At 45.5% G+C, this 25,365-nt stretch overlaps 2 protein-coding genes and 1 long non-coding RNA gene across 10 annotated transcripts in view; 1 reads left to right on the top strand and 2 right to left on the bottom strand.

The window, feature by feature from the left end:
* Positions 1 to 1,474, bottom strand: part of LOC105726333 (uncharacterized) — a 182,025-nt gene extending 180,551 nt beyond the window's left edge. Inside the window, exon 1 of the long non-coding RNA XR_010341472.1 lies at positions 1,416 to 1,474. This is a non-coding gene — a long non-coding RNA (uncharacterized LOC105726333). The remainder of the gene's footprint in view (positions 1 to 1,415) is intronic.
* On the top strand, positions 1,209 to 19,418 carry TMEM140 (transmembrane protein 140). Its single transcript, XM_012465746.3, has 2 exons — positions 1,209 to 1,709; positions 17,947 to 19,418. The coding sequence occupies exon 2, from the start codon at positions 17,971 to 17,973 to the stop codon at positions 18,526 to 18,528; it is 558 nt and encodes a 185-aa protein (XP_012321169.1). The 5' UTR covers positions 1,209 to 1,709; positions 17,947 to 17,970; the 3' UTR covers positions 18,529 to 19,418.
* On the bottom strand, positions 13,279 to 25,026 carry CYREN (cell cycle regulator of NHEJ). 8 transcript variants are annotated; one of them, XM_064373342.1, is made up of 4 exons: positions 24,892 to 25,026; positions 22,306 to 22,580; positions 21,246 to 21,321; positions 13,279 to 20,353 (listed from the first exon to the last, which is right to left on the bottom strand). In XM_064373342.1, exons 2-4 carry the CDS (start codon positions 22,440 to 22,442, stop codon positions 20,090 to 20,092), a joined length of 477 nt encoding a protein of 158 aa, XP_064229412.1. In that variant the 5' UTR covers positions 22,443 to 22,580; positions 24,892 to 25,026; the 3' UTR covers positions 13,279 to 20,089. The 8 variants fall into 8 exon arrangements, with proteins under 8 accessions (XP_064229412.1, XP_012321175.2, XP_012321172.2 ...); XM_012465752.3 differs by lacking the exon at positions 24,892 to 25,026 and adding an exon at positions 24,131 to 24,186; XM_012465749.3 differs by lacking the exon at positions 24,892 to 25,026 and adding an exon at positions 23,946 to 24,099.
* Between the last annotated feature and the right edge of the window lie 339 nt (positions 25,027 to 25,365).

The raw sequence follows: 25,365 nt of genomic DNA, 5'->3' as shown, positions 1-25,365 counted from the left end.
ATAAAATAAAGTGTACCTGTGCAACGTAAACACTGAATATTGATTTAAACAAAACTATAACCAGTTTGGATAGAGGAGGAAGACAGGAAGCATACTTCAGGAACACATAGTTGGGAAGAAGAAAGCTAAATCTTCACCTTCTATGGTTGGGAGTCAGTAGATTATGCCTGAAACTGAAAAATCAACAAGTACCAATCCAAGCATGTTATTTAGAGAACTGAGGTAAATGCCTAAAGAATGAGCACAGGTGAAAGTGACTGCCTCTGAATAAGAAGAAAGGGAAAGTGTGGGACTGACGATTTTCATAACAAATTTTCAAAAACTGACTCTTTGAAAACTGGGTACATGATAACCTTGAATAAATTTCATAAATATAAACATGTTTCTACGTCTTCTATATCACCTCACTTTACTCAGCAGTATTCAGTTTTCAGAGTAACTAGTTTATATTAGTATCAAAAAGTTAATTTTCTCTCTTAAAGGCATTAATATGGAGGCTAGATTAAATATACAGAAATTCCACTTTTAATAATAATAGCTACCATTACTGTGTTCCTAGTGCTGTACTAAGCACTTACATTATCTCCAATTCCCAGAGCAGCCATGCAAAGTAGGTACTGTTTCCATTTGACAGATAAGAAATTGATGCTCAGAGAGATTAAATAATTTGCTAGTATGTAGCAGAACTCTCTAATCTCAAAGCCTCTGTTCTTCCTCCTGGATGGCATCGCCTCTTTCTAGAGTATGAGCTCAAAAGAACTAGGGGCAGGGGGAGGGCAATGTAGCAGTTCAAAAAACTCCTTTGGGGGAAGGGCAGGGAAGCAGAAGAGAAACACTGAAGGATTCAGCAATACCACTAGGTAGCGGTCTACTCATGTAACCGAGTTAACCCCCAGTCGAAATTTCCAGTTGGTCATGTGAGCAATGGAAGCAATTTTTAAACTCTGGCCAGGAGCCCCAATGCTTACAAACATAAAAGCTTTGTTCTGCTCTTATTTTGAAATAAAATAGATGTTCCAGCTGCTCCAACATGGGCCTAAACACCCTAGTGAGAATGCTGAGGACACAAAGTTTTGTGTCCAGAGAAGCCCAGTCATCACTATAAAACGGATCTCTGAATGGGGTTGGGGGGACAAATGGCATAGCTGCTTCCTAAGAGAATGAGTAGGAGGTGACCTGGGTCTGACTGCCGCACTGACTGGGAGCTAGGACCATGTGATCCTGAGGAGTTTCTTCTGAACAAAATCCCAGGTTGTGCTTCTCTTGCAGTTTAAATCACTGGGAGCTTCGAGAGTTCTTTGGCTACTTCCCTTTCTGGAATTATTGTGTGATATAATCAAGACATTTACCTGGCTCTTTAAATAAGTGTGGGTAAAGAATTAATGATGAGGGACAATAAAAAGTTGTTTACATACCTCATTTCTGAAAAGTCATGGGCCACTGGCAAGTTAAGAAACGAAAGTGAAATCAGCTGATAGTGACATCAGTCAGAACAAATGTACCAAAGTTCAGAGAGCTGTTTACTAGGCACGACAGCGAATGCAAGGGGGCACCAGCTCAGGACTGCATCTGCCTGCCATTTCGCTTCCACTCCTCCTTTCTGGAGTCAGACATTAGAAAGCCAGCGAGAAGGAAGATTCAAACAACCAACCCTGATTTCCTGCTCGTCCTTTTCATGAGTGCTCCTGTGGGCTCTGCACCTCCTTTCTGTAAGTACCGATCCTGCAAGCATCACAGCTTACCCAGACATCCACTACCTTGTAAGACAATTTTGTTTTCTTCTCAGATGTTTCTCGTTCTGGCAATCCACATAGGGGAACTCACTGGTTGTTCAGTGTCTGTGACCTTCCCTCCCTCACGTCTGTAAACTCTACCCACCTTTACTCTCTGCTCTCCTTCCTTCCATTCCTCCTTCCTTCCATTCCTCAGCATCAACCTAAGTAGCTCTGGCCTCAAAGATGATGAAAGTAAGGCCAGTATAACTGGTTAGAATGATGCAGGGCTGACTGCGCACAGCAGGGTCTTGCACGCAGCGTGTACAAGGACATGGCTATGGCTTGTGCTATACACTGTTCATCAGAAACAGGCAAACAAAAGCAGGTCACTGACCAGCACTAACTAAACCACTATTCGAAGATAGTTATGAAAACACCATAAAACCTTAAGATACACACTGAAGATTAATATGGACAAAAGACTTGTGTTCTTGCCTCAAAGAACAGGATCTAAGGGATGTTTAGACCCTATGTTAGTTATTAGACCAGATTGCTTCTCATGCCCCAGTGGAAATCCATGGTGGTATTTTAGTTATCTTGGTGCATATTTTAAGAGATCTTTTTTTAATGTGGGCTTAGTTTCTATAATAACTTCCACTATGCTTCCTTGCCTATAAAAATCAAAGGCTCCTTCGAGAGAGGGAAAAGACGCATATTTCCTTCTTTTCTTCCCTCATGGTAACTGAAGAGCGTTTTTCAATATCATCTTCACATACCCCATTCCCCAAAATCTCAGGTCTGAGACTCGGTCTATGAGAAATTCTTTCAATCTTTCACATATTCCTCTTTCTTAAATTTCTTTCCAGTTTAGTCCCTGCTTTATCTAATTACTAAGGTTGTTTTGATTGCCTATTTTATAAATTTCATTTGCACATAATTCTAAAAATATTTTAATGCAAATAGAGAAGAACAATTGCCTGTAATGTCACCACCCAGAGCTACCACAGCTAACATGAACATTTTCAAATACTTCTTTAGACCCTTTCTCCTATGCATCTTTATATGGATGTAGTCACACTAGGTAGAGTGATTTTATATCTGCTCTTTCTAAAAGATGCATAGTATTTTATCCTTGATATGTCATAGTTCACTTCTAATATTGGACTTTCCAGCTGTTTGCCATTTTATGCCAAAAGGAATGCCGTGCTGAATATTCTTATGAATAAATTATTTACTGCATTTCTGATTGCTATCGTAGGATAGATTTATAAAAGTGGGCCAAAGAATATGACTATTTTTAGTTTGGTGTTCGTTTGTTTGTTTGCTTGTTTGTTTTAAGATGGAGTCTCACTCTTGTTGCCCAGGCTAGAGTGCACTGGCGCAATCTCAGCTCACTGCAACCTCCACCTCTGGGTTCAAGCAAGTCTCCCTAGCCTCCCGAGTAGCTGGGATTACAGGCACCCACCACCACACATGGCTAATTTTTTGTATTTTTAGTAGAGACAGGGTTTCACCATGTTGGTCAGGCTTGTCTCGAACTCTTGACCTCAGGTGATTCACCTGCCTCAGCCTCCCAAAGTGCTGGGATTACAGGCGTGAGCCACTGCACCCAGCCAGGGGTTTTTAATGTGTATTGGCAGTCTGCCTCCCTGAAAGTTTGTACAAATGTTCGAATCCACCACCATTGTGTGAGAATGCCAGTTTTACCACACTGTTGGTATCATCGAGTGTTTTTTACCTACAGCGTTGATAGGGAAACTCAGGTTATTTTACTTGGTGTATCTTTGATTATATTAGAAAAGTTACAGAGTTTTTTTCATGTTCGTTAACTACTGTGCATTCTGTTTGAATTCTCTCTTCATATTTGTCCATTTTTAATGAGGTTTAATGTTTGTTGACAGTTTGCATAAACATTTTAAACATTAAACACATTAAATCATTTCACATTTGTGGTAGATATTTTCCATGCTCATTGACTTTTAATTATATTTATGTTGTTTTTGGTGAATAGAAATCTATATTTTAGAATAGTTAAATCTGCGCAATTCTTTCAATATAGTTTCTATTTGCTTTTAAGTTCGAAATTTTATTTCTCACTCATAAATCAAATACATACTTTTTTCCAGATCTTTAATTTTTTTATCTGTTTTTACCTGTTACTCTTGGATCCATGTGAAATTTATCTGGGTATGCGGAGTGAGATGAGGATCTAAAATAGTTCTGTTTCTCTTTCCTAGTTAGCTAATCAATTGCTTCAGCATTAATGAAGAACTCCTTTCAGGTCTCAAAACAAATGTCTCTTCTGCAGAGAGGCTTTCCCCGACCCTATAATCTAGAGTCATCACTTCCTCCTGCCAGTTTCTCTCCCTCACTCACCCTGTTTATTCTCTTCCCAAAGCTTTTCAAAAATTATACTTATCTTTTTAAAAATACATTTGGTGTTTGCCTTTCCAACCAGAGTGCAAGCTCAATGAGAGCAGGTACCTGGTTTGTCCTGTGTGGCACTGATTCCTCAGGGCCTCTGATTCAGGGAGTCATCCAAACTGTGTCACTAGTAGGGTCACAAGATAAAATGCTGACTCCATCAGCCAAAGGGGGTGGCAAATTGCCTTCATAATTGCAGAAGAGAGAGCTGGAGCAGGAAAACTAGCCACTGACAGCCAAAGCCAGGCACTAGTTTCTGGTACTACTGATTCTCAAACTCTGTTTGAATCTTGTGAATCTTAGCCGCCCATAAACTGGACCATGGAGTCCTGCCAATAGAATGTATTTTTAAATCTTATAAGATTAGCTGGGCGTGGTAGTTGGCGGCAGGCTCCTGTAATCCCAGCTACTTGGAAGGCTGAGGTAGGCAAATTCTTGAACCCAGGAGGCAGAGATTGCAGTGAGCCAAGATGGTGCCACTGCACTCCATCCTGGGTGACAGAGCAAGGCTCCATCTCAAACAAACAAACAAACAAATTAGGATGGGTCATTTGTAGACATTTCTCATTTTTAGGGATTTTCTTTTCCCTCTAAACTTTTTGTAATATTTGTTCCCACTTGGATTATCTGCTAGTGGGAGGTAATAATCAATAAAACAATTGTATAAATAGCAAGTTAATTAATATTAATAGAACCATTTAAACAGCTATCTCAATGGCGTCTCATCTGGGTGCCTGGACTTAACGCTTCTGACTTTATATTACAATCTCATGGTATAGTCCTATTTCTCTGATAAAGCTGTTTTATTTACATGGAATAATTAAGTATATTAAAACATCACAGCATTCCATAAAAAGCTTGATGGTAGGGATGGATGTCCACATAAAACACTGTGAAATCCAGGAGCTGCCACCACCTACACACTGTTGAGAAACACTGCAGTAGCCCCGTTTTAAAAAAAATTAGAACCTGGACTCATGTTTCTGCCAAAGGAAATATGACACATTTCCCTTTCTTCTTCCCTTTTTAATTTCGTGACAGCCGCGCCCATGAACACACTGATCTTCAATGTGTTCTGCCAGAAATATTTTACCCAGGACTGGTGGCCTCCAGCACCCTTGTTCTATGCCCTGGCAAGTTCTGTTGCCCCGGCTTTTTGACATTTTCTTCCCAGTTCTCCTCTCTCCATTCAGGCGACACACCCAACTGTCTCTACATGACTCTCTGTCAATTCCCGTTTCTCCCCTGAGCTATTGCTTCAGCATCATGATCAGAGCAGACACATTGACCCAGCTTGTGCCAGGCCCCAATCCTCCTATATGCGGGTTAAATTTTTTCAGTTTCACAACAGCCCATGAGGAACGTGACAACTGACACATCACAGATGAGGACGTGAGGCTCAGGCTAGCTACTTCACTAGCCCAAGGGCACATGACTAGTGAGTGACAGAACAGCGACATGCTCCCAGGTCATCTGGCTCTAAAGCCCATGCTCCTTTGCCACACTGTGCCACCTCTCAACAGGACAGCTGCATCCTGCAGTCAACACCACCAAACATAAATGAGGCCAGCTTCCTAGAGTTCATCTCTGGGAATGAACCCTGGCACTATTTGTCTTCCTAGAATTTCATCACTGTCAGGCTGGTAGCCTGGGCTTAACTTCTCTGAGCCTCAGTTTTCTCTCTATAATAATAACAATTTAAATAATACTTACCAGGTCATATTGTAAGTGCCACGCACAAATAACTTCATTTCATTTCCATAACATCTATAAAATAAGTTATATAATTATAGCCATTTTACAGATCAGAAAACTAGGCAGAAGGATGTTAAGTAACTAAGGTCACATAACTGCTGAATGGAAGAGTAGGGTCTTGAACCCAGCAGCCATAGCTTCAAGGTCCATGCTCAGAACCAGGATTCCACACTGTCTTCACTACATCAAATGGGAACAGTGATATTAATGTCCACACATGGATATTGTGAAGATTAAATGAGTTAATGCATGTAAAGGGCCAGGCACCCAGTTAGAGGTAGATCCTAACAATGCAGCCTGACCGGCTACCATTCACTGGCTGTGCAAGCTTGGGCAAATTACTGACCCTCACTAGGCCTGTTTTCTTCTCTGGAAAATGAAGATGAAAAACAGTAACTCTACACATATGGTTGTAAGAAATTAATAAGATAATACTTATTAAGTGCTTAGCACAGGGCCTGGCATATAGTAAATTCTCAAGAGATTTTGAGGTCTGTTTTCAATTATTAATAAGTTCTCGCTAAAATCAGATTCCTTCTCAGACCCCTTCCACTGATCAAAGAGTCCTATCAAAGCAAGTTCTCCCCTCCCTGGTCCCCTTTGGCTTTCTGAAATCATTAATGAAAAGAAAGACCCTAGGATTCTAATGGCTTACCTGTTTTTTCTTTTAATAATCTATTCTGCAAAATTTGCCAAGTGTATAGTGTTTAACAGCAGCAAAATTAAAACATGTTAAGTTCCATGAGGCAGTCCTCAAGGCCATGATAGCAACTGTTGCTGATGGTGCCCTGCAGGGAAGGGGCTGCCAAACTATGCATCTGACAAAAGCCTAATATCCAGAATCTACAAGGAACACAAACAACTCAACAAGAAAAAACAACCCCATTAAAAAGTGGGCAAAGGACATAAACAGACATTTTCCAAAAGAGGACATATGGAAACACATGAAAAAATGCTCAACATCACTGATCATCAGAGCAATGCAAATTAAAACCACAAAATCTTAAACCAGTCAGAATGGCCGTTATTAAGAAGTCTAAAAACAACAGACGTTGACAGGGATATGGAGGAAAGGGAATGCTCATACATTGTTGGTAGCAATGTAAATTAATACAACCTTTAGGGAAAACAGTATGGTGATTTCTCAAAGAACTGAAAATAGAACTACCATGCAATCCAGCAACCCAGGGTATCAACATTCATTGATTTGCATATGTTGAACCATCCTTACATCCCTGCGATAAATCCTATGTGATCATAGTGTATTATCTTTTTGACGTGCTGTTGGATTTGATTTACTAGTATTTTGTTGAGGATTTTTGCATCTACATTCATCAGGGATATTGGTCTGTGTTTTTGTTTTTTGTTGTATCCTTGTCTGGTTTTTATTATCAGGGTGATACTGGCCTCAGAGAATGAGTTGGGGAGAATTAATTCCTCCTTGATTTTTCTAATAGTTTTAGGATTATTGGTATTAGTTTTTCTTTGTATGGTAGAATTCGGCTGTGAATACATCTAGTCTTAAGCTTTTTTGGGAGATTTTTTATTATTGATTCAATCTCACTACTCATTTTTGGTCAGTCTAGAAGTTCTGTTTCCCCCTGGTTCAATCTTAGGAGATTTTGTGTTTCCAGGGATTTATCCATTTCCTCTAGTTTTTCGAGTTTGTGAACACATAGTTGTTCATAATAGTCCTTGATGATCTTTTGTATTTCTGTGGTATCAGTTGTCTGATATAAATGTCTCCTTTTTCATTTCTGATTGTGTTTATTTGGATCTTCTCTCTTCTTGGTTAATCTAGCTAGTGGTTTATCAATTTTGTTTATCTTTTCAAATAATCAGCTTTTAGTTTTATTGATCCAAAGAACCAACTTTTAGCTTCATTGATCCTTTGTAAATTTTTTATCTCTGTCTCATTTAGTTCTGCTCTGATCTTTATTTCTTTTCTGCTAACTTTGGATTTGGTTTGTTCTTCTTTTTCTAATTCCTTGAGGTGCAATGTTAGGTTGTTAATTTGTGATCTTTCTACTTTTTTGATGTAGGCATTTAATGCTACAAACTTCCCTCTTAGCACTGTTTTTGCTGTAACCTGCAGGATTTAGTACAATGTGGTTTTTCATTTATTTCAAAGATATTTTCAATTTGTCTTAATTTCTCCATTGACCAAGTAATTGTTCAGGAGTATGCTGTTTAATTTCCATATATCTGTATAGTTTCCAAAGTTCCTCTTGGTATTGATTTCTAGTTTTATTCTACTGTGGTCTGAGAAGATACTTGATATAATTTCAATTTTAAAAAAAGTTTGTTAAAACTTCTTTTGTGGCCTAACGTGATCTATCTTGGAGAATGTTCCATATATTGACAAAAATAAATGTATATTCTGTAGTTGTTGGGTAGTTTTATAAGTCAATTTGGTCCAAAGTTCAATTTAAATACAATATTTCTTTGTTAATTTTCTGTTCCAATGATCTGTCTAGTGCTGTGAGTGGAGTGTTGAAGTCCCCTACTATTATTGTATTGCTGTCTACCTCTTTCTTCAGATCTAGTGATACCTGTTTTGTGAATCTGGGTGCTTCAATGTTGGGTACATACATATTTATGATTATTGCATCCTCTTGCTAAATTGATCTCTGTATCATTATACACTAACCTTATCTTTTTTGTTTTTTATTTAAAGTCTGTTTTATCAGATGTAAGTATAGCTATGCCTACTTGCTTTTGTCTTCTAATTACATGGAATATCTTTTTCCACCCCTTTGTTTTTAGTCTATATGCCTTTATGAGTAAGGTTAGTTTCTTGTAGGCAGCATATAGTTGGATCATGTTTTTTAATCCATTCTGCCAATCTGTATCTTTTAAATGGAGCATTTAATCCATTTACATTCAAGGTTAATATGGATCTGTGAGAATTTTTTTCTGTTATATTGTTTATTGTTTTCTAGTTGTTTTATAAATTGTCTTTGCCTTTTTTACTTTGTGTTTTGATGAAACTGTCATGTTGCCATTTGATTCCTTTCTCTTCCTTTGTGTGATTGTTTTGTACAAACTATGCATTTTATATTTCTGTATGTTTTTGTGATGGTGAATATTAACCTTTTGGTGGGACATGATGGCTCATGCCTTTAATCCCAGTGCTTTGGGATGCTGAGGCAGGGGGATGCCAGGAGTTCAAGATGCCAGGAGTTCAAGACCAACCTGGGCAAAATAGTGAGATCTTGTCTCTACAAAAAATTTAAAAATCAGCCAGGCATGGTGGCACATGTCTGCTGTCCTAGCTAGTCAGAAGGGTGAGGCAGGAAGATTGCTTGAGCCCAGAAGGTCAAGGCTGCAGTGAACTATGAATGCGCTACGGCATCCCAGGCTGAGTGACAAAGCAAGACCCTATATCAAAAATAATTAATTAAAAACATCATTCATTTCAATGTTTAAGATCCCTTTGAGCATATCCTGTAGTACCAGGAAATGACGAATTCCCTCAGCATTTGCTCGTATGGGAAGGACTTTATTTCTCCTTTCATAAAGCTTATTCTGGCAGGATATAAAATTCTTCACTGACAGTTTGTTCATTTATTTTTCCCTTCAGCACTTTGAAAAATGCCATCCCATTCTTTTCTGGCATGTAAGGATTCTGCTGAAAAGTCCTCTGTTAAGTCTGATATGATTTGAGATTTCATTTATAGGTGACTAGCCACTTTTGCTAAAATTCTTTCACTTGATTTCAGATATTTTGAATATAATATGCCATGGTGATGTCCTTTTGCAATGTCTTTTCCTGGAGATCACTGGGCCTCCTCTATCTAGATGTCTAACTCTCTTGATAGATTTGTGAAATTTTCATGATTATTTCTTTAGATATGTTTTCTAAACTTTTTAATCTCTTCCACCTTAGAAATACCAATAATTCATAAGTTCAGTTGCTTCTTGTAGTCCCAGATATTTCAAAGCCTTATTCATTCTTTTTTATCCTTTTTTCCTCATTTTTATCTGGATTATTTCAACAGTCCTGTCTTCAACTTCTGAGATTCTTTCTTCTGCTTGGTGTATTCTATTACTGAAGTTTTTGAGCATACGGTATATTTCCTTCAATGAATTTTCTAGTTCCAGAATTTCTGCTTGTTTTTATTTAAGATATCTATCTCCTTGATAAATTTCTCATTTATATCCTGGACTAATTTTCTGATTTCTTTGTATTAGTTTTCAGATTTCTCTTGCACCTCATTGAGCTTCTTTAAAATCAATATTTTGAATTCTTTATCTGGTATTTTGAAGAATTCTTTTTTATTGGGATCTGCTGCTAGACAGCTGTTGTGGTCCTTTGATGGTTGATATGGTTTGACTGTGTCCCCACCCAAACCTCAGCTTGAACTGTAGCTCCCATAATTCCCACATTATGAGAGGGACCCAGGGGGAGGTAACTGAATCATGGGGGCTGGTCTTTCCTATCCTATTCTCATGATAGTGACTAAGTCTCATGAGATCTGATGGGTTTATCAGGGTTTTCGCTTTGCTTCTTCCTCATTTTCTCTTGCCACCTTATGTAGGAAGTGTGTTTCACCTCCTGCCATGATTCTGAAGCCTCTCCAGCCAGTTACAATTAAACTTACAGTTTAATTGGAACTGTAAGTCCAATTAAACCTCTTTTTCTTCCCAGTCTCGAGTGTGAAAATGGACTAATACAATGGTGTCATATTTCTCTTTTACATGTTTCCTGTATCCTTCCATTGATTTCTTTGCATCTGGTATAAGGTCGTTTGTTCCAATTTTTTGAAATTGCTTCTAGAAGACAGAATTTGTTCCTCAGGATGTATGTATGGTATTGAACAGGATACTTTTGGGTACCTGCAGTAGTGTGATCTTTCTGTGACTTCTTCGGCAGTACCTAGGGTCAGTGGTCTCTGTGATTTCCTCAGTGAGATAGAGTACTGTAATTAGATGAAACTAAGTCTCCAGAAGTTTAGCTGGGAACTTGGATCAACTGAGCAGCCTTTGGGCCCCAGTGGTGGCAACAGTGGGATGAGTGTGCCTGTTTTTAGGCCCCACAGCAGCTTACACTGGCTCTGGTGGTTAGTGGGTCCTGGAGGGCTGATTCTTGCGCCTCCATGTGGCTTGCTTAGAAGCTCATAGTGGGAATGGTGAGCCCAGTGTGTGGGTATGATCTCTAGCCCCGGGTAGGTGGTATCATGTGAGTGATGGCAGTGGCAGTGTTGGAGCAGCCACCTGGGATCCAGGCAGTCCATGCTGGTGTTGCTGGAAGCTGTGATGGGTGGGGTGGGCTAATCCCCAGTCTCACAGCCACCTGTAGCAGGGTGGTGGGCATTGCTCTAAGTGTGCTTAGGAGAGCTTGATCATCCCTGTCCGATTCCCACATGGGTAGCAGCTGCAGCCACATTGCCTCACACTTAGACTGATTGTGAATCAGTATTAAATTCTCAAAATGGTGCCAGCTGTGGGCTTGTGACCAGAGAAGGTGGGAGAGGGGGACCCTCTCAGGTAAGCAGCATGGGCAAGAAGCTGTAGAGAGTGTGGTCTACTTGAGTCTCAGTCTCACAGCAGCCAGTAGCAGTCGCTGAGTATTGTCCTAAGTATGTGTGAGAGAGCATAGATTCCTTGTCCCTGCAGCCACATCAAGTTGAACTCAGCAAGAAGGTGGGGCACAGACCCACATTAAACTCTCAAAATGGCACCTTTAGCTTGTGATCAAGAGGGCCAGGCTCCTTCCAGGTAGGCAGCATGGGCAAGAAGCTGTGGGGAAGGCAGTCTGCTCGCATTTCAGTCTCAACAGCAGCATGTTGCAGAGCAGTGGGTATTGACCTAGATGTGCAAAGGACAGTCTGATTTCCCTGTTAATCTTTGGCTGGGTTGCAGCTGCAGCTGCGCCAGCCCAATCTCAGTCTCAGGGAGGGGTGCAGTCCAACATTAAACTCTCAAAATAGCACCTGTAGCCTGAGACCAGAGAGGGTGGAGCACCTCACAGGCAAGCAGCATTGACAAGAAGCTGTGGAACATACGGGCTGGTTATGTCTCAGTCTTACAGCAGCCCATGTCAGGGCAGTGGGTCTTGTCCTAGATATGTGTAGGTTAGACTGATTTCCCTATCCCTCCTTAGCAAGGAGGCCACTGCGGCCTCATCAGCCTAAACTCAGGCTGGGAGGGGGATGCAGCCTAGCATTAAACTCTCAAAATGCCACCCTGGACCTGGGATCAGAGAGTGTCCCTCCCAGACAAGCAATGTGGAAAAGAAGCTGAAGGGAGGGCTGTCTACACACATCTGTCTCACTAGCAGCCCACAACAGGGCAGCAGACCCTCCCAGGGGTACATGGGGACACGCACTCTCCCGTCTCCCTCCTTGAAGCAGCTCAGCAGCAAGAGCCATGTCTGTAGAGACCCAGTATCTAGGCTCTCAAAATGACACCCTGCTGAGGCTGCTGCAGGTTCAGATGCCTGTGAGATTTTGTATGGGTTTCCTTTCTGTAGCAATGTCTCTGTGCAATGTTTAGGATCTCTGTATGTCAGGTCCTAGTGGGTCAAGGTTTCCTCCCATAGCCAAGACTGTAACAGTTTGTTTTGGAGCCCTAGGGGGTTCTCTCTTACTGTTTCCCCACATCAGGAGCCTCTCCAGACTCTCAGTCAGCTCCAGCTGGGCAAGCTGCCTCAAACCCTCTCCTTGCTTACTTATGTTTCCCATATCTTCTCCGGGTTATCCTAGCATTCTCTCCTAGACAATCTGTTCAAAATGGATCCACTTACTATTTTGGCTTCTCACCATGGTAGAGGCACATAGTACCTGCGTTTAGATAGTCATCTTGATCCTTTCAAAAGTTTCACTCTTTCAATAAGAACCTGACAAAAACACAATTTAGAATTAAATAATACAATATTCATGTCTCTTTCAGCCCCCATCCCATTCTCCCTTATTAGTATGAAAATTTTAGAGGTGCTTAAACAAACAAACAAACAAAAAAGCTGCCTTAAACTAATCTCCTGAGAATACTTTCCTTCTATTTCCCTAACTAGGAATTTGTGTCGCATTTAAGCAGAAATCGTCTCCCTCCTAAGGCCCTGCTCAGCCTGTGACTCTCAAGTGACAGTGGTCAAGTTACGTGCTAACCTGGAGTCTAACTCCAGAGGACCTAGTGCAGAAAAAGATTACACTTTACTGACACAATTACAATGGCAAAAGGCTAACAGCCTTTATTTTTAAAGGGTTCATACAGACCAACAAACAAAAACTGAAACTCAAAATGATTTTTATAATAGCAAAAGAACTGACAGCACTTCACAAGAGAAGAAATACAGATGGTCAACAAACACTTGAAAACATAAAATTTTACTCATACGAAGACAAACTATCACTGATTCATCATTTGTCATTATCAAAGAATAAAAAACTCAAGAATATGCAATACTGGGGAGGATGAGATGAGACATACACTCTCTTAAACTGCTGGTGGAAGGATAAACTGATTCACAACATATTCACCATAGCATTCATAACACTACAAAATAATGTTACAAAGCATCATGTGTATACACTATAAATTATGATACAGCTATATGCAGCCCTTAAAATAGTGTTTAGGAAACTTTCTAGTTCAAGTAGAATGATGTTCACGAAGTGGGATACAAACATATATACGTAATCCCAACAGTGTAAAACAACACTATAAAAGAAGTGTGCTGTTCAGAGCGGTTATTTCTACAACGTGAAGTCACAGATGAATTTTAGTCTTTTCTTTGCCCTTTCATGTATTTTCTAGTTTCCTGCAGTCAGCATGTGTTATTTTATAAACAGGAAAAAGTTCATCTAAAAATGGCCACAGTGACTCAGCAGTCTCCCCTTTGCCCTCTGAAGGAAACACTGGCTAATCATTAAAGGGAATTTAAAAGTTCATTGTGGTGAAGGTGTCATTATTAGGATTGTTAAAGAAAAGAAAAACAAAAACAGAAACCAGGGTAGGCCCCTGGGGAAGTAGAGGAGAAGAGTGTCATGAGATTTCCAACCAAAGAACCATATGCTGCCACTGCAAAACGTTTAGGGAAAGAAGCGAGCACTAACCTCCACCCTCTCCATACACAAGTTCCTGAAGTCTGTCCATAGTTCCAATGGAAAGCATGGATGGGCCACGCCAGCACTGTGCTGGGCATGCATGTGACATTAAACACAGCGGTCACTCAAGCAGCTCTGCTGTCCTAAGATGTGTAACCAAGATTCCTACATGAAAGAATTCAGGGAGACTATGTAGCAATTTCATTCACTCATTTAAAAAAAAAAAAAAAAAGCCCCTACTGTGTATCAAAATAGCAAAACAGATGAAGATTGTTCCTCTGAGACATGACACTGGGGTGGAGAGTAAATCCTAATTCATAGCTAAACCAGAGTGTGGGCTGAAGGAGCCCAGGAATGAATGCTCATGCTGCATGGATCAGATTTAGAGAAACAGAAAGTAGGGTAGGACTTTAGGAGGTGGGGAGTAGCTGAGGATGGGCAGATGGGAATGTATTAATACACAGCCTGAGCAGCCGAGCAGGTGCTAGACTGCACAAGGCAAGAGTGGAAGCTGGGCCTCACCAGAAAATTCCAAGTTCAAGTTCCAAGTCACACCAGATAGTGGAGAGCCTCATAGGAGCTGGGACTGCCAAAAGGTGAGGGACCTCCACCTTCTCCACATGCCTGGTCCTGGGCTTTTTGGCTTGTTTTATTTTGTTTTGCTCTACATTTAAAACCACCAAAAGGTCAGTTGAGAGAAAAATGAGGAAGTCAAAACAAAGGCTCCTGGCGCCTGGCAGGAGCTGCAACGAGGTGGCTGATGCAATCTCCCCTCTGAGGAGCCATATTAATTTTTAAAAAGGGAGCTCTATTTTCGAGGCAAAATATTTCATAATTTTTTTGTGGCGGGGGGGAATCCCAGTGTAACAATTCAAATAGGAAAAGTGAGAGGGAGTGTTTAAACAAAGGCATCCCCAAGTCCCTTCCCAGTTGGTCCTGAACAATGGAGCAAGTCAAACCTTTTCCACAGCACAACGGTGAGTATAAATCGGAGAAGTCCTAGAAATCCATACACACCCTAAAATACCCAAACCCATTAAAAGCACTGATATAGGCTTTTACAACATTTGCTAAATAAGCAAAACCACACAAAATATGTTCCCATTGGCAATTTTTCCCACACCACAGACTCAAATGGTTAAAACTCCTTATCATCCTAGGCTAATCATGTTCAGACTAAAGCCATCTTTTCAATTCCCAATAAATCCTTCTGTAACAAGCATCATTGCTCCAAGAATCTCTCAACTACATTCAAACATGGGTCTTCAGGTCCTTGGCCCTGGGACCTCCAGAGCCTTTGAGAGATAGTGCCACCAGAGGCGGCAGCCAGGGCCGCTCCCGGGACAGCCCTCACTTCTCCACGCCAACTGTCCCCACCCAGCTCCTCTGGAGCAGGAGCCACAGGCAGACCTGGGCAGAACTGAACAGACGGCCCAGCGCTGCTGAGTCGGGAGCAGTGGCATCCAAGGGGAGGTGATGGCAGTGTGGACCCTGCCCTTGCTGTACTCCCAGGCCCCAGCTCTCTGCTGGCCAGTGTGCCCAGGTCTCTGTCAAAGGAGGTGCTGGTCAATCTTTATTCTCATTTTTGGCACACACCAGGTCCTTTGAATGGAACCGCCCTCTCTCTCAGCTTGTTTCATGTTGTTTTTTCCCCACTTGGTCCCTTTCTGTTCTCGCAGAACAAATGCAGTGTGTGGAACAAGACCTTCCAGTCACCTCTGGGGAAGAGGAGGGGCCTGTTCCTCCAGAGGGGTCCCCTAAGAAGCTGATCATCAGGGCTGTGTAGCCTCTGGGTCCTTCCCCAGGGCCACCACTCATTTTGCTGCTGAACACCACCTGGGACTCCTTCCCAGGGCTTACAGGAGGCCGCTTGGTATCATGGCCCCAGTATCTTGTGCCTCACAAAGCCTGAAGCTCTGTGTTCCTAGTCACTCCCAGGTGTGAATGCTGTTGTATTAGTCCATTTTTATGCTGCTATGAAGACATACCTGAGACTGGGTAATTTATAAAGAAAAATAAGTTTAATAGACTCACAGTTCCACATGGCTGGGGAGGCCTCACAATCATGGCGGAAGGCTAAGGAGAAGCAAAAGCACATCTTACATGGCAGCAGGCAAGGAGAACATGTGCAGGGGAACTGCCCTTTATAAAACCATCAGATATCGTGAGACTTACTACCATGAGTACAATATGGGAAAACCCACCCCCAAGATACAATTACCTCCCACTGGATCCCTCCCATGACGTGGGGATCATGGGAGCTATAATTCAAAATGAGATTTGGGTGGGGACACAGCCAAACCATATCAGCCAAAGCTTATCCCATATTGGAAAATACACATATGTAAAGGTACAGTGTGCAGACCACCGTTTCAGAGGCCAACTGGACAAAGCCCTTCTGATTTAAAAAGTACTGAAAATAATGTTTTAAAAGAGTATAACAAAGTGGGCACTTTTATATACAATTAGATGGACTATGATTAGCAAGTTTTCTGTAGGCCAGTTAGTCAATATTCAGCAAGATCACTAAAAGATATTTCTACCTAACAAGTGCACTTATAGGTAGCTCACCTGAGAAAAAAATCAGATTCCAAACAAGATTCACACAAGCATCTTCACTGACCATCACTTATAATGGTGAAAAGTGGAAACAATTTGTCTAATGGTAGTGTAATGGATGATTCCATGTGAACTATTATGCGGCCATTGATCAAGTTTTTGAAGAATATTTAATAACGTTGAAAAATGTTTACTAAATCTAGTGAAAAACATTATGTTCAACAGCATGATTATGTAAAAATACATCAGCACAGGAAGAAAATATTGGTAGAATATTAACAGTGGTTTATGATGCATATGGTGGGATAAAAGTTTTTTGTTGTTGTTGTTTGTTTGGTTTTTTTTTTTTGCAAAAGCCTGTAATCCCAGCACTTTGGGAGGCCAAGGTGGGTGAATCATTTGAGGTCAGGAGTTTGAGACCAGCCTGGCCAACATGGCGAAACCCATCTCTACCAAAACACAAAAATTAACCAGGCATGATGGCAGGTGCCCATAGTCCCAGGTACTCAGGAGGCTGAGGTAGGAGAATCGCTTGAACCTGGGAGGTGGAGGTTGCAGTGAGCCGAGATCGCACCACTGCACTCCAGCCTCGGTGACAGAGTGAGACTCCATCTCAAAAAAAAAAATCCTCTATTGTTTTCTATAATTAACATATATTACCATTGTCAGAAAAAGAAAATGTATTAGTTTTTAAAACAATGAATATATAATGAGATTTCATCACCAGGTAATGTCTTGTCTTGGCCCAGTAATGAGTTCCCAGAGCACAGCAGGTAAAATCAGAGTAGGTGTGACAGTGGTCCTCAACCCAGGCTCAGCTTTGAACGAGCTGCAGAGCTTCAGAAACACACCAGTGCCCAGGCCTAAGCACAAAAGTTGGGCTTTGATCGATCTGTGGCCCAGCAATGGGTAGTTCTTACAGCTCCCCAGGTGGTTGTCTTGGCAGCTGTAGTAAAAACCAATACCTTCCTCCATCTTCAAGTCCCCAGTAAGGGTGGGCCTTGCCCTTCACCTCCGCCAAAACCCAGCTTCAAAAGATCTGAGAACGCCATTGCACTCCAGCCTGGGTAACAAGAGCGAAACTCCGTCTCAAAAAAAAAAAAAAAATCTGAGAAATCCCCTCACTAATGCTTCCAGTGGCTTGTATTTGGACTGGAGCAAAGGCTTTGGCTAAAGGGCACTTCGCTCAGTTTAAGATGTTTTACACTTTCAAAGTTGCCTGGGAGACTTTTCCTCCCGATCTCAAATCAGAGGGCAGCTAATGACTTACTAGCAAATGGATCCTGGCAGGAGGTCACCTCAGATTTCTGGCCTTTGGCAGAGGGCAGGGTAGGAGGGAAGATTGCCATGGGTTTGTAAGAAATGCCAAAGGGAGAACATGGGCTTGTGAGGACACAGGGAGCAAGCGAGGGAGAGCTGGACTGACGGCTGTGACTTCCCCGCAGGTGCCCCCGCAGAAGGCAGGAGAGATGGCCAGCCCAAGGCCTCGGTGGGGCGACCTGCTGCTGTTCGTGAGCATCATGGTCCTCACGGTTGTGGTCATCTCCCTGATGTTCTACGCTCTCCTCTGGAAGGCTGGCAACCTCACTGATCTGCCCAACCTGAGAATCGGCTTCTACAACTTCTGCTTGTGGAATGAGGACACCGGCGCCCTACAGTGTCACCAGTTCCCTGAGCTGGAGGCCCTGGGGGTGCCTCGGGTTGGCCTGGCCCTGGCCAGGCTTGGCGTGTATGGGGCCCTGGTCCTCACCCTCTTTGTGCCCCTGCCTCTCCTCCTAGCCCGGTGCAACAGCGATGAGGGAGAGTGGCAGCTGGCAGTGGGCTTCCTGGGTGCATCCTCCGTGCTACTGGCTGGAGGCCTGGGCCTCTTCCTCTCCTATGTGTGGAAGTGGGTCAGGCTGTCCCTCCTGGGGCCTGGGTTTCTAGCTCTGGGCAGCGCCCAGGGCTTACTCATCCTCTTGTTTATGGCCACAGTTGTGTTCCCTCTGAGGGCTGAGAGGGCTAAGAGTGAGCTTGAGAGCTGCTAAAGCCTTATGTGATTGCAAGGGTTCAGTTCCAGCCACGCTCAGAAGTGGCACATCTTTTCAGCCATCTCATTTTATATCTAATACTGATCTCCAGCTCTAGCAGATGGAACCCACTACAGAGGTGGAGCCCCCACATCAAGGAGGCCAAGGGATGCCAAGGGCAGCCGGAGCACCTGTGGCTTCTTAGTGTAGGACTGTCTGTCCTTCAGGACTTCCAAGGCTTCCAAAGACTCCCTGAAACCATGCAGCTCATTGTCATGGCAATTGTGGTTTTAATTAATGGATCTGAGCAAATCTTCCTCTAGCTTCAGGAGGGAGTGATTCCCATCATGGGGCCAGACATCCAGGCTGATTCGCAAAATGCCAAACTGAAACCTAGCAAAGATTTATGGCAACAAATGAGGACATTAAAAAAAAAGTGAGCACCTCAGTGTCCCTGGGGCCCTGATTAGGGAGCTTCCTCTGGGCCCACCATGGTGAGTGGGCTGCCATGAGTCACCACTGGGACTCCACTCCCACAGGCCCAGGAATGATCTCTGAGTGACTCGACAAAGACAGGACACACAGGGCACAAAGAGAAGCCTTGGTTGCTTCAAAGCTTCCCTGGACCTGAAGCCAGATAGAGCAGACACATGTGCTGGCATATCAGTCCCATGATGAGACCCAGGAGGACACCAGATCAGTGTGAACAGGACTGAACGGTTGTACACATACAAATGCTGCCACCCTCCACTTCCCAACCAGGACCTGGAAAGGACATTGGCACAACTTACACACTGGGGAATTTTGTGTATTTTCTAGCACCTGTGTATTGGAAAACCTGTATGGCAAATGATTTACTCATCTACGCCTGTCCAAGGCCACACTGAAAACAGAGGCAGAAACATGGACTCAGGTGTGATCTCTTGTCTTCAGTGTCTCTTCTGGGCTGTCCCTCTTGCTTTATAGCTAACTGCCTGGGGACCAAGGTACGGGTGAAAGCAAGGTAGCAGCTTGGGGGAGGAGGCCTGTCTGGCTTACTAGTCTGTACACTGTGGCCTCAAGCTCCCAGACAGGGCAGAGAACTGTGGGTAGCTCGTTTGTCTTCTAGGCTGGCTGGAGGGGTGGGACCTCACTGACTGACTGACCATGATGGAAACTATTTTTTAAACAGGCTTCCTCCTTTAGGAGAGATCATGTGGACTAAACTGTAGCAATTCCAGTGCACCTGGCTGCGATCCTTTTCTTTGAAAAGTATTGTCTCTTTGGTTCCAGTCAGTTGGACCAGCATAGGACATCATTCTCCCTGGAACCTGGTCACTGACTACCACAGACAGTTGGGATTCCAGTGCCTCAGAGCTGGGAGAGGGGGCAGTACCATTCAAATGGGATCTCTTTTGAGCCATGGCTTCCGCATACTCAGAACGGCAGCCCCAAGGCCTGGAGTGAATCTGCCAGGCCCAGGAAGGCACAAAGATGGGAGCACAGAGAGCCCCATTCCCACAGGTGGGCGGTCCAGCAGCACCAGCGGAAGCTCAGCTGCCCTCCAGCTGCTCTCGGCAGGAAGTTCAGTGTTTATGCCCTAGCTGAAAAAGATCTCCCTGACGTATTTCAGCACATCCTCCTCTTCCTCCTCCTCCTCGGGGCTCCTGCTGGAGGGGGAACTGGAACTCCCCGGCCTCTGGGAAGGGCTGAGGCCTGGGGCCGGTGCCTCTTTCCCACTGTCCTCTTCCTCACTGCTGCTCCCAGAACTCGTGTGAGGCGACACAGAGCAGGGAGGGGAGGGTTGTGGGTTATCAGTGCCCGCCAGGGCCGGCTGCTCGCAGGGCTTTTCCTGTTTGCGGCTCTGTGGAGTACAGGAAACGGCAGGCTCAACAAACGTGTTTTATTTCCTTAACATGCTGATCTGTCTGTCAGTAATGTAGGATATATCCAGAAGCAAAGCCAATGTGACCAGGCCAGGCAATGCACCCATATCCTGAGTACCCACCCTCTCTTCACCCCACTCCAGCCCCTGACCCCCTCTTCTCAGCTCTTGAAGAAACCAGGACCCACTTGGGAGAGAAGCAGGCAGAGACATAAGGATTAGCTGAGGGGAAAGGAAAAAGAAACGAATGGAAGAAGCATGTCTAGAAAGGCCGGTGACAGAACGGAAGGAGCCCAGGATACGAAACCTGGGTGTGGGCCCACATCTTAGCACTAGGAAAAGTCCCGGAGGCTCGATTTCTTGTAATAGTATCTTGACACAACCACACCACAGGGTTATTGCTAGGCTAAAATGACATAACACACACTTTCAAGGCACCTGGGAAACTACAGAGTGCTGTACAACTCTGAGGCACTGCAATTATTACTGCAGGAAGCCAGGAAGCTCAGCAGCCTCTGCTCAGGAGAGGGGCAATGGCTGAGAAGTCATCTACCCAACTGGAACACTTTCCAAGAACACAGAGGTAAATGCTTCATGTCCTATCCACATCCACACTAGTGCACAGTCGCTCTCCCTCACACACACACGCCCTCCCAGGCGTCTAGCCCCAAAGACCCACCCCATGGGTGCACACCCACATGGGGAGAGGCCTGGGGAGCAGGGCCGAGACAAGAGCGAGGCAAGGGGCAGGAGGAAGAAGATGCAGCCTGCGGCAGAGGGTGTCTCTCTTACTGATAGTGACCAAGGGCTTAGTCTAGCTTCTGCCCATGGAGAGTTTCTGATCATGAGTAAGAGGTTTGGCTGACTTTACCTCAATCAGGATTCCCAGAGCAACATCAACTATCTCAGCCTCATTCATGCAGTACACAGTCCTCGTCGCAGGAAGTCTGAAACAAAGACACGCAAGGCACAGATGACACAGGCTCTCAGGTCTCACAAGGACAAAGAAAACAGGAGCAAGAGGGCCTCTTCCCCATGCCTTCCCACCAGGCAGGAGGCACCAGCACCTCTGAGCTGAGGAGCTTCCTCCGACACAGACACAATTTCCTCAGCCTTGCAGCCCAGTGACTGGCACAGGCTTCTTGGAGGCAACACTGGGGTGCCTCCCACCTTCCACCAACTGCCCTACAAGGATCTGGAAGTAGGGAAGGACAGCTGCCTCTGAAACACACATGTGGATGCAAGAGGAAGCCTTGACCTCAGGCCAAGGCTGCATCGAGAGGAACCTGAAAGCAGGACCACACTTAGGGAAAGACAGTAGCCATCACAAGGGAGGGCTGTCAGTTAGGAAACCCTAGAGGAGGAAGAGCCGGACAGGGAAACAGGGAACACCCACTTGATGGGGGGAGGGGGGAGCACACTTGATGCTGCAGCATGGAGACTCACTCCCCTCCAGCAATTACCATCATTCAACTAACTCACTCCCCAGCTGCTGATCTCTTGCTGGCCCTGCAGCAGCTGCTCATCTGTCCATCCCCTGAAGGTCTGTTCACAGGAAGAGCAGGCACCACTCAGGAGACCAGACCCCACCCCTGATCTTACCCATCTAATGTAACCATGTTTGTTGCAAAGGAACAGACTGGCATTCTGGACAACTGGCATCAGAGCCTGGCTGACATGGAGAAGCCACTCTGTGTGTGCTGACAGCAAAGCACTCACCAGTGCAGAGACAGAAGTGAGGGCGTCCTCAAGGGTCAACCCGCTTTGCCTACCGCCGGCAGCCCATCCACCTCCTAACATCTCAGGAGATGATCAGACTGAAACACCCACCCATCTTGCTGTTCTGCCTAAACTGGAAGACCCGGCCCAGATCGTGGGGGCCCCTGCTCCACTCGCATTTTGCAGGAGTCCTCTGACCAGGGTTGTCGCACCTTGCTGCTGCCACCGGCACTGCTGCCATTCTCCTCCTCTTGGGGGCCTTCACTGGTGCCACATTCTTTGCAGCCACCTGGGCTGTCAGCCATGAGGGAAGGACCCTCTTTTTAGTCTCAGATTGTAAGGTTTCCATCTCTGTACCTTCTCAGAAAGAAGTGTCAGGGCCCAAGCTTAATGACCTGCTTTTTAATTCAGGAAGGCAAATCTCACTCTCTAGTCACACCCAGAATTACGAGTCCATTTATCCTCAGTGGGAGTTGATCTTTGATTCCTACAAAAAACAATAAAGTCCAGTGAATTCCAATAAGCTAGAATACCTCCAGTCATCAGGCACAGTTACTCGTCAGTGCAGGGTAGGCCAGAAGTGACCAAGAGGTGAGCAGGGCCCAGGAGAAGACTCAGAAGGCCATTCACAGGCATCAAGCAGGTGTGATTGTGGGCAGAACGGCAGCTTGAGAGAGAGCCCTCTGACCTCCCCAAAGCTGGTGCCCCCACAGGCAGCCAGAGCCAACCAGAGATACCTCCCTGCAGCATCTGTGCTGACTCAGCACAGGAGGAAAGGAAGGAGGCGGAGGCCTCTAATGTTCCTTTTCATTATCACCCCAAATGCTACTGTCCTTGGGGTGCCCAGCCCGTCAGATACCTAAAATACCCCTTAATGGCCTTTCATCTGCCCTACTCCAGATTTCTCCATTCCTCTATGGTGACTGAGTTACAATAAACTGAAGCCATTTTATTTCACAGTAAGGTCTCATTGGCCAACACCCCGCCCTTAAGCTAAAGAGACTTCTGATTGGTCAAACTTGAACCAGCAATAGGGGCCAGGGGGCATCACTGTGCCAGTAGGTAGACCCTGAGGCCCCTGCCCCACGCCAGCCTCAGATCTAGTTTGGCCTCTCTTTTCCCTATCCCAACTGTTCTGCCTCCACTCTGCAGTCCCGAAGCTCAGTCCTCACCCAGAGAGGAGTTGACTCAGAGGGCCTAGGTCTCTACCTTCCACTTAAGAATCAAGCTAGAAGCTCCTGAAGCAGAGGTTTGCCCAGAAAACGGTAGTCAGCGATAGTCCTCTCCGAATCATAATTTGATAATATATTGCTCATCCACATGGCTGCTTACAATTTAAGAAAAAATATTAGCAGGCCCTCCTCCCAACCTGTCTGGCCACGGGGCACACCTTTGCCAATGCACCTTAATTTCTGTCAAAAGTCAGACAGTGATATTAGTGACTCCTACTCACTAAGGCGCCTCCCAAGCCCACAGTGCTGCAGTCTATGCAGACAAATTTATTTCACCCTGGGGTGCATATTAAGTACATTTCGCCAACAAGGAACTGAGACTTAGTTAACTTGCAGAAGATCACAGAAAAATTTGAAATCAGCTGGTTGGATACACAGCCAGGTCCTGCAGCCTCCAGACCCCGAACCTCCCCGCCCTGCTTCTCGGCCCCAAGGGCCGGCCGCAGCACCTTCCAGAAGCTGGGGCTCCCGGGCTCCGCACTCGCGGACCGACCTCAGACCGACCCATCCCAGCCGCTCCCTGCCTCAGCGGAACCAGGACCCGCGCGGGAACGCGATGTGCCGCCCGTTCACAGCCCGCCCTCGCTCTCGGGGCCGATCCCCGCGATGGCGGCGCCGACCTGCGGCGCGCTCCTCCGACCTGGCTACTGGTTTCCCTGCTCTCAGGGTCCCCTGCTCCGGCTCTCGTGCCCCTTCGTAGCTTCCAGAGCGGAGCCGGGAGGCAAATTCCGGACGGTTATGGGACCCGCACCCCACCCGGAACTTAAAGCCTCGCCGTCCTGCCCGGGGCCCGAACTCCGCGGACCTCCTCCGGCCTCCCGCGTCTTCCGGGCCCCGCGTGCTCCCTGCCCCCGGTGCATTTCCGGTCCTGGCGCGCTCCAGGCGCCCTCGCAGTCCCAGCGCCCGGGGCACTTCCGGCTCCCGGCCCCTGGCTCACTGGGAGGTCCGGGGCCGTGTCCCCGGCCGGCACCCAGTTTCCTGCGCGCTGTGAACGCCAGCTAGGCGGCGCGGCCCGACCTGAGGAAAGTGAAAGTGTCTATTCCCGGCCCCTGAAGTTAGCGGAAGGGAAAAGGGAGCATTTTTGAAAGCCCTTCCGGGAACTCCCTCAAACCAGGTCGAACGCCCCCTGTTGGACCAGGCAGTCCTTGCGTACAGGAGGAGGATGGGAGCCCGGCCTCCGTTATTCTAGAAGAGAGGAGTCCTTCCTAAGGCTTACTATTCGGGTGGCGGTCCCAGGGAGGTCTCCTCTGCTCGCGCGCAGGACGCTGAGCTCCGCCGCGGTAACGTGGCGCCGGCGCTGAGTGTTAGTTAAAAACCACACTCCTGGCTCCACGCAGCCCAAATGAGGCCGGAGCCCAGACTGGAGATCTCCGCTGTGAGGCCTTCCCCTGCGGCGTTTTGAGGTTAAAAGGATGATCTGATAAGAGCTGGCGCGGTGGTTCACACCTGTAATTCCAGCACTTTGGGAGGCCGCGGCAGGCGGATCACGAGGTCAAGAGATCGAGACCATCCTGACCAACATGGTAAAACCCCCGTCGCTACTAAAAATACAAAAATTAACTGGACCTGGTGGCTGGAGCCTGTAATCCCATCTACTCGGGAAGCTGAGGCAGGAGAATCACTTGAACGCGGGAGGCGGAGGTTGTGGTGAGCCGAGATCGCGCCACTGCACTCCAGCCTGGCAACAGAATGAGACTCCGTATCTAAAAAAAAAAAAAAAAAAAAAAAAGTGGGGGGGATCTGTCCCCAAATGGGAACTCGGGACAGCGATATGAAACGTGGTCCGCAACAAATAGGCGACAGAATGGGTGCCGCCCACACCCGGGCCCAGCGAGCTCGGAGACCTCGCTCCCTCCCCAGCGCTGCTCCCCCGCAGCAGCGACACCCGCGCCCTTAAGCTAAAGAGACTTCTGATGGGTCAAACTTGAACCAGCAATAGGGGCCAGGGGGCATCACTGTGCCAGTAGGTAGACCCTGAGGCCCCTGCCCCACGCCAGCCTCAGATCTAGTTTGGCCTCTCTTTTCCCTATCCCAACTGTT

This window comes from Aotus nancymaae, unplaced genomic scaffold (assembly GCF_030222135.1).
Source record: "Aotus nancymaae isolate 86718 unplaced genomic scaffold, 86718_ANA_hifiasm-v0.15.2.pri h1tg000002l, whole genome shotgun sequence".
Classification (NCBI taxonomy): domain Eukaryota; kingdom Metazoa; phylum Chordata; class Mammalia; order Primates; family Aotidae; genus Aotus; species Aotus nancymaae.
Note: the sequence above shows the minus strand (reverse complement) of the source record. Positions and strands in the feature narration are given on the sequence as shown.

What these genes read in the sequence shown, in the direction of transcription:
- TMEM140 (XM_012465746.3), top strand. Translation starts at nt 17,971, where the DNA reads ATGGCCAGCCCAAGGCCTCGGTGGGGCGACCTGCTGCTGTTCGTGAGC.
- CYREN (XM_064373342.1), bottom strand. Translation starts at nt 22,442, where the DNA reads ATGGAAACCTTACAATCTGAGACTAAAAAGAGGGTCCTTCCCTCATGG. An exon ending in GTGCCGGTGGCAGCAGCAAG is followed by an intron (nt 21,322 to 22,305) that starts GTGCGACAACCC and finishes TCTTTGTTTCAG; the next exon opens with ACTTCCTGCGACGAGGACTG. An exon ending in CTCTGGGAATCCTGATTGAG is followed by an intron (nt 20,354 to 21,245) that starts GTAAAGTCAGCC and finishes TGTACTCCACAG; the next exon opens with AGCCGCAAACAGGAAAAGCC.